A 9,028-nucleotide genomic window follows, 5' to 3' on the forward strand; every position below is an offset into this window, starting at 1 on the left:
TAAATAGAAGAAAGAGGGGGAAGACAGAGGGTGGGAACAGAGAAAGAGTAATGCTCCAGGTCTACTGTGTCTAAATATTTTCATCCAGAATTGCCACAAACACACGCAGGGGCTTCTTATTGTCCGATGTTGCAGCCTCTGATAGTTCCCTACAGCTACGGTGGCTGCGGCCCAACATAAACCGGCGCTGCCGTCGCTGCCTGTTTTTGCTGCAGCCACATCTCCCTAATGTGTTTTCCCTATGCCTTGGTGGCTGGGATGACAGTGTATTTTAAACACGTGGCTATAAACTCACACACACACACATACCCGGAGGGACATAAAAAGATGCACAAACCGCCAGCGCACACACACACACACACAAACACATGCACAGTCAACAGAGTATGGCTATTTGTGAGTCTTTACTAGTATGCACAAGGAAGTCCCTGCCAAAGTAAGAGCCTCTTCCAAATCGTCGACAAGAGGAGGAGGAGAGGAGGAGGAGGAGAGAGGGGAGAGGAGAGCAGCTCCTTTCAAACATACGACCTGCAGATGTTGGCAAATTCAATGCAAGCACTCACATCTTATGGGAAGGGAAAAAGGGGGGTGTATCTTGTGTGAAAAAATATACTCTTTCCCTTCATTCCTTCCAGATGCCTGAGAGGGAAATATAATGCCACTGTGTTCAGTCTCATCCAAGACACTGTGGTAATGACGTGGAGGCATCTTAACCATGCTGGCAGACAGGTGGAAAAAAAAAATCGATCCACCTATGTATCGCGATTTCTTTTTTCTTTTTACGATTTTTAAATCGATTTTTTACAGCCAGAATCGATATATTTGCTTCATTTGAGTCTATGCGAAGTAGAAGGAAGTTACCGCTTTTATTGTTGTAGTCTGAGTAACGTGACGTCATATCTATTCCGTATCCGTCAACCAAAACAAACCGCAGCGACAATATAGAAAACGGCGGAGGATCCGCGTGGATACAACCTGCACCCTCCCATTTTAAATCCAGCGTGGTAAACACTACACATACAGTAAAGTATGGAAACACTTTGGGTTTCACACATTGACAGGAAAGGCAGAGCTAGACATCACGGCTAAAGCTGCATGCTAACTCTGTCATGGACAGGAAACGTTATCGTACTGCGGTATAGTTCGGCCAAGCCAGCCGTCACTCTCATCTCCGAGGTCAAATGGGCCGACGCTACAACTGTAGAGCACCCATATACTGACATTTATGTTAAATGCATTCTAACGGCCCCGATGGAGCTGACCATGAATGTATAAAGAGAACGGAGCTGACGGTAAGAGCTAGTGACGCACTTGGAGAAGTTAGAGGAAGTATACACATGTGACTACGTCTGGTACTAACTGTATATACAGAATACATATATGGAAATAAGATTGATTGGATTATATTCACCAGAAGTATAAAACATGACATGTCCCTTATGAATTAAATAGAAAAATACCACTAATGTGTGAGGGAAATGTCTTAATTCTTTAATTTTTGGGTTGCTGGAATGAATGTAATAAATAATGCCTGACAATGACTGATATATTTGACTTCAGGACATGAAAATCAAACATTTTAATGTATTAATTTAGATATTTTACAAATTTAAAGTCCCTAGAAGTGTATGATTCAACGTTTCCCCCATGGTCTAGTGTTAAAAAAAGTTAACAAAAATCGCAATAAATCGTAATATCGAATCGCAATGCTTAAAAATCCCAATACATCTCAAATCGGCACCTAAGTACCGTGATAGTATCGAATGGGGAGATAGATGTATCGTCCCAGCCCTGGTGGCAGAGAGATGTAGCAATGTAGAGAGGGACGGAGAAAAAACAACATGGGGGGAGGCCATGCGTGCGAATGTGTGTTTACCTACTTGTGTGTGTGTGTGTGTGTGTGTGTGTGTGCCTGCTTGGTGACAAAACAGGAGTTCATGCGTGGACACAGATGGATTCAAGGGAAAAAAGGGGGAGTTGGTGGTGGTTGTGCTTTCAGTGGTCCGGCAGCCCCAGCCTCCTGCCTTCTGTAGAGTCCATTAGCGATTGCATAATGCTTGGCAGACAGGGACCGGGTGAATGCACCCCCCTGAAGGGTCGGACACCAACCGAGAGGTAGGGTAGGTCGCTCTGCAGAGCAAGAAACTCCGTGTTCCCATGTATGTCAGCGGTGGATTTATCACAAAAATAAAAAAAGAGGAAGCTTTTTTCACAGTCAGACAGAACACAAGCATGCTGGGGGAGCTAGCTGCGTCTCCAGTTTGAAGAATTCTAGGTTAATGCAAAATAAAAGAGCATCATTAAATATACAGCAGGAGAGTCGCAGCGCAGCATCTGGCCTCTGCTTCTGTGTGGCACCGCATCCTTTCATTTCTCTGCTCCGTCATTACCCTCTTCTGCCTCGACCTTTATTACAGCCATTTGTATCCTCGCGTATTATTCCCAGCTGTGCTGTTTTTTATTTCCTCTTCTTTGAATACAGAAGAGGGTAAATATTTTGTCCACACACAAACGCAGGCAGGCGTTTTACTTATTCATCATGAAGTGCATTGGAAATGAAGTGCTTATGATGAAGCATATTGCTTTTATCACCGCAGAATGAAGGGGAGATTTCCCAATGTACACACACACCCCATTCAGACTCTGAGGGCCTTGTGATGTGGAACAAACAGCGACGGGTTTGCATTCAGTTCAGCAGCCTTGGAGAGGGTGTCAGGTGGATTAAGAGGAAAATAACATGCTTTTAGGGATTCATATAGCCTTCAGATCAATCGAAATGGAATAGTAGTGTGGGTTATTTGTTGGAGTGAATGATGTGTTGAGTATCTGTCTGGAAAAAATGCACTTAAATTGAGAGATAAGGTCAGCGTGTGCGTCGGTGCTGTTCATTTCATTACCACCAAATCAGCAGAAAACTACCATTCAAGCCAGAAAATGAAACAGGAAATCGCTTTAGGTCTGAGATAATACATCCCTCACAATAATACACAGCCGTGCACCTTTTCCCCTGACTCGAAAAAGCCATCAAAGGCTTCAAGTTGAAGTCTTGCATTTACAGCCTTGGCCTTTTCACCCTTGAAAATACTACAAGGGATTTTCTCAGGCTTGGCATTTCTTTTCTTTTTGACCATTTGTGGGTAGTTTATCATAGCGATGTGACCTCACTTGCCCTTTTGAGAACAGACTAAAGACGTCTTTCACCCTACATCATCGTCATGAATGGTATCAGTCCATAACAAATGCCCAGGAGTAAGAAAAAAAAAACTGAAATGTGAAACATTCCATGTAATTCTGAATCCGTTTCTCCTCCATCCTCTCTTCCGCCACAACCAAATCCTCCTCTGAAGGGATCCTTTTTGAGTCCAGCATCTGAGACAGCACTCAGAACCCCCTTGTAAATCACAGATGTAAAAGGGAGGTGAGCAACACCCGCGCTTCCCACCAAAACATGACACAAATTACAGACCACAACATCTGGTGAGTGGCGTGCACCAAAACACGGCGGGGTGGGCCGACTTGAGCGCACACACAAAGCCGGGCTTAGCTCAGCCAAACTCTTCCTCCTCGTTCACAAAAACGTCTTGGAAGCAGAGGGAAGTGGAAAACATGACAAAAAAACTATCTGAGAGAGAAGAGTTGCAGAAGAGAGAGGAGCGTTACAGTTCCACGTTGACCTCATCTAATGAGACGTATGATAACAACACACCAGCGTGGCTCCACCGTGCTTTCCTTGCATCATGCAAAAACAGTCTTTTTCCTTCAACTATAGAGGCTTCACCATGTGAAGAGACCTCACATGTTGCATTACTGGTATTACTTGCTAAGTAAGCTGGTAAGCAGTGAGGAACATAAATGGATTCTAGCCAAGAGCACAACTGTTTTATATAACCATATAGGATTGTGGGCGACATAAAAATCAGTTTCTCAGTGATGAAATACAGTAATTAGTTTTCAAAGCCAGGAGCAGTGAGTTTGATCTGACTGTTTAAGCAGCTGAGTGTAATACTGTACCCCTGTGATGTGACGGGGTGATTAAAACACAGACAGATGTGCCTAAAGCAGGTTATCAACCACTTGTCAACACCAGTGCCAATATTGAGAATCAATGACACATGTCAAGTTCCAGTGAGGCCTTCAGGGGACACAGATAACAGGGAGGTAGGTATTGATTAGGTTAAAGTCTGTGTGTGTGATCTGTCTGTGTAAACTCATCTAGATCAGTGGTTCCCAACCAGGGGCCCCCAGGGGTCCTTGAGGGAGTTCCAGGTCCGTAGGCCGGTACGGTCCGTTACGCCGTACCACTAAAAGATTCAGTGCCGGTACGCAGCTGCCTGCCAAAACCCACATACAACCCTTCACTCAAAATCAGCATTTCCAACCAGTAAACACATCTGCTAACATCAGGTCAACATACAGTTAGTTAATTCCGCCAAGTAGGTTCTGTTTTCGGGTCGGTTTGTCCGTTTGTACGCTCATTAAAGTCTCGCTTCCCAGCATTGGACGCTTGATGGGCTGCCACTAGACACAAGGCACCCGATTGGACGAACGCTTTCCCTCCTGGGCTGCTGCTCCCAGCTTTCAAACTGGAACCAACATGGCAGCTCTGTTTGGAAACTTTCTTCTCTTATGTCATGAAAATAGTTCATAGTTTCCAGAGGCGGCGAGTCATTTCGGACGCCCTTGATTTGTATAAAGTAGCCGAGACCTCAACTTCATGCAACTTCATTGCACGGCTGCTTACATAGATAATGAATGGGAAGCGTAGAACGAACGGAGGCTGTGGACACGTACCATCAAGCAGACAAGCGTCCCGCGAGTACACGCCAGGCGCTATGCGTGGCAACCATGGAAATGGCATCTGTGCACAACTGTAGTCTGCGTATCCCTGCTGGTACAACTGTGTGGTGCATCAAATATCCCTAAACACAGCTCGATTGGTTGACACATGGCGATGCTGTTTCACTTTCATTAACATTGCCAGATAGGGCATTTGTGCTGCATTCATGTGGTGTCGGAATAATCGGAAATACGAGTTCCCAACTGGTAAAATTCACGTGAATTAAGTTGGAACAACAACTCAAAACTTGAGAAGGTCCCTGAAGCAAAATCCTATCAAACAGGGTTCCAATGAGCATCGATTTAGGGGTCCTTGACACTAAAAAGGTTGAGAACCACTAATCAAGATGATGATGGCCATGCATGTCAATCCTGCCACATTCTTGTAATGGAATACATCATATTTTGCAAAACTATGTTGGATTTGTTGACCACAACATGCTCTATGTGACCAGGAAAGTATCACCATATACATTGTGTTGCAATCTAATGTAGTATTGCAATAAGCCTTGGTGAGACTTTTAATTGTTGTGGACACTGTGTCGTAAAAGTACTGTACTTTTATATTTCCCATTTTATGGTCACTCTGTGTATATAGGGCCATTCCATATGCACGATTATGTTAAAGTTCAATAAAGAACTTAATTGTTATGTACAGAAAAACCTCCCTGGTGTACAAAAGAAGAAGAGAAAACATTTAAAAAAAAAAAAAAAAAACCTGTACTCTGATGACCTCGTGCAACACAATGAGTCATTAAAACAACAGTGTCTGAATCAGCTAATCATCAGCAGCTCTAACAGTGGAGGAGGCACTGCGCCAAGCGACAAGTCGCAGCCCACAGAGAAACAACAGGAGGGGACAATAATGACAGGGGCTGCACATGAAAAGTGCCAAAATCTGTCATTCCAGCAGACCCGGCCAATTTGCAGGGTGATGCAGGCTCAGTGAGGAGGCACAACAGTGACTTGAACCTGAAACTGGATCAAGGAAACAACAGCAATATGTGGGATTAAATCTACATTGAGAATAAAAAAGGAAAATTGAGAATAAAAGTTAGGATATTGCCATATTATTTAAAATATCACAATGCTTAGTTGCCACCAAAAGATAAAAAAAACAAAAGTTTCTGTCTAGTCAGCTGGTTGGTTCCAATAATGACATTTTCTCAATAATGCATCCATTTCAGTGAGTATGGACCTGTCATAGGAGTCAACATTATCACAACAAATCACTGCAATACAGCCATAATGCTCATGCAGATGCACTCTGTGTTCCCTAATGATCATATCCTTCATTTCACATCATCATATAGTCTTTAAAGTGCCCATATTTCTAAAAAAACATCCCTCTAACATGTGTCTTTACTGGTTTGCTTACGTCACAGCTCTAAAAGAGACGTTTAAGGAACAAATAAAAAGCTCATTGAATAAAGTTTATCCACTTAAGTCCCTTTAAATTGTTGCTCAGTGTTACAAAAAAAAAAAACTGAAGTTGAAGTTACCAGAAAAATATTGACCTCTACATGCTTAGTTGCCACCAAAAGGAAAGTAAGCTGGATGGCTCCAATAATGACATTTTCTCTCAATAATGCATCCATTTCAGTGAGTAAATACCTGTCATAGGAGTCAACATCATAACAACAAATCACTGCAATACAGCTATAATGCTCCTACAGAGGCACTCTGTGTTCCCTAATGATCATATCCTTCATGTCACATCATCATATAAAAAAAAAAGCATCCCTCTTAAATGTGTCTTTACTGGTTTGCCTACGTCACAGCTCCGAAAGAGACGTTTAAGGAACAATTAAAAAGCTCGTTGAATAAAGTTTATCCACTTAAGTCCCTTTAAAGTGTTGCTCAGTGTTACAAAAAAAAAAAAAATAAATAAAGTTGAAGTTAAGAGACAAATATTGACCTCTGCAGGCTATATTTCAGCTTGTCATGCGTAATTTCAGCATCTAATATGATTTAGTAGAACATATTCTAGGCTAGAGTCGTGTGTGCAAAGTGGCAGCGAATAGCTCAGCCTGTCTGCAGAGATTCAATGAACAAACCGACTCACTTCTCTGCAAACTACACAGAAAAACGCTCTTATTCCATCTTATTATAGCAGCACAACATGGAAGAAAACACACATTATTCTCTCAAACTAACTGCAAAAAAAACAAGCAGTGAGTGGACCTGAGTTGCTTTTCTCTCCCCCTCCACACAACACACACAAGCTATCACCCCTCGTTTGAAGTGAACTTACCCTTTCCACGGAGAGGAAGACGCTCAGCCCGAGGGTCAAAATTATCCAAACGTTCCTCATTATTCCTCTTTTATTATTATTATTCACGTTGTTAACGAGCGAAAATGTCAAATCTTTTTCCCCCTTTTCTTCTTCTTTCCTTCTTTCTTCCTTTCCTTTCCTTGCACCCTTCAGCTCCAACTCCTGCCGCTTCTCTCTCTCAGGAGTGGGATCCCACCGGATACGTGTTGCGTTTTTGGTTATTCCTCTTCCTCCCTCTTCCTCCTCTCTCTCTCTTTACCCTCTCTCTCTCTCTTTCTCTCTCTCTCTCTCTCTCCAGGCACTTCTTGTTTTTCTGTGAAAATAAATTAAAATAGATATAAACACAAGGTTTTAATTGCAAAGTCCCTCCGCGCACCTTGTGTCCACACAAATCCTCTGCAAGAGACACCTTATAGCTCTCTCTCTCCCTCAGCTCAGCTCAGCAGCGCTCACTTCAAATAACGAGGACAAAGCGGTGGAAGCGCGCACACGCGGCTGACGCGTCTGGTGAGAGAGAGAGAGAGAGAGTTTTTTTTTTTTTTTTACATTTATCCTTTCATATTGCAATATATTGTTATTAATTGTTTTGTATTTGTTTGTTTGTTTTATTGACACAACAAACATTAATTACTTCTTTATTGTTTTCTTCCATTTACATGCATGTTCTTTTTAAATATCTATATATTGTAATTTGCTCAATGAATTGTATATATATGTTTTTGTTTCTATTTTGTTCTTTTTTATTTTTATTTATTATTGAATTGACGCTTTGGCAATATTGTTCACCTGACAGTCATGATCAATAAAGCAAATTGAATTGACAGGGGTTCTCAGTAATCCCAGCTGTAAAACATGGTTGAATACAATGGATTTTGCATGTTCTTTTTAAAGGGACTGTTTGTAACTTTTTACACGTAGAAATCTACCGAGTCAGGATCCCATGCGCGCTCGCGTGTGGCTACGCTGTTCAGACTGCTCCTCTGCCTGCTTGCCTTCACTCACAAAACGCGCGCGTTCTCGCTCCACTCTCACGTTCATGCGCGCACACTACATACTGCAGAAGAGTTAGTAGCTCTGAGAATATCTAGTGAATGTACAGTGGACGTTTGTGCAGAAATAAATGCTGCAGCTCCTCCAGACCAACAGAGGTTTCCCGTGTTTTGTGAAGTGATGGAGCTCCGCAGAGAGACACGTTATCGTCTCTGACCGGGTGCCGGTGTATATTCCTGCGCGCACGCTCGGAGACGATAACGTTTCTCTTCCTGCTTCAGCCTCTGGGGCTGAAGCAGGAAAAGCCAACACTAGGATCAGCATTGATTCATGGAGAGACCTTCGTCTGGTCAGCTAACATTACTGCCAAGCAGCTGAAATATAGTGATATTGTGGTTTTAGCTGACGTGTGTCGCCTCACTGTTTTGAGCGATGCTCGTTCATATCTATGTAGAGCGAGCAAGCGCGAGCCCGACGCTGACTTTCGTTGACTTAACGGCCACAGGTGTCGCTGTTAACAAGCATTTCTGAAAGTTGCAAATAGTCCCTTTAAATATCTGTATATTGTAATTTGCTTAATGAATTGTATATATGTATATATATGTTTTTGTTTTTATTTATTATTGAATTGACGCTTTAGCAATATTGTTCACCTGACAGTCATGATCAATAAAGCAAATTGAATTGAACTGAATTGAGAGAGTGAACTTGCGACAAAAGCAACCCAAAAAAAGCAAGACAATAAATAATCATAACAAACCTAATTATGTTGTGTATTGACGCGCTGTAAGAAATGACTATTAATTACTGTATTTTGATTCTAATGGCGGGGGATGTCAGATAACAGACTAATTGATACGTTTATCTCCACGTCTAATAGATAACCATCATTAATTGCACCCTAATGAGGAGTTTGCAATTCCACTC

The 9,028-nt window shown here is 42.3% G+C and overlaps 1 protein-coding gene across 1 annotated transcript in view; it reads right to left on the reverse strand.

The window, feature by feature from the left end:
* The window catches only part of sdc2 (syndecan 2), a 58,126-nt gene extending 50,560 nt beyond the window's left edge, over window positions 1–7,566 (reverse strand). Inside the window, exon 1 of the mRNA XM_037794901.1 lies at window positions 7,091–7,566. Within this exon, the coding sequence (XP_037650829.1) occupies window positions 7,091–7,150 (60 nt within the window). The 5' untranslated portion in view covers window positions 7,151–7,566. The remainder of the gene's footprint in view (window positions 1–7,090) is intronic.
* Between the last annotated feature and the right edge of the window lie 1,462 nt (window positions 7,567–9,028).

Source organism: Sebastes umbrosus, chromosome 15, assembly GCF_015220745.1.
Source record: "Sebastes umbrosus isolate fSebUmb1 chromosome 15, fSebUmb1.pri, whole genome shotgun sequence".
Taxonomy (NCBI): Eukaryota; Metazoa; Chordata; class Actinopteri; order Perciformes; family Sebastidae; genus Sebastes; species Sebastes umbrosus.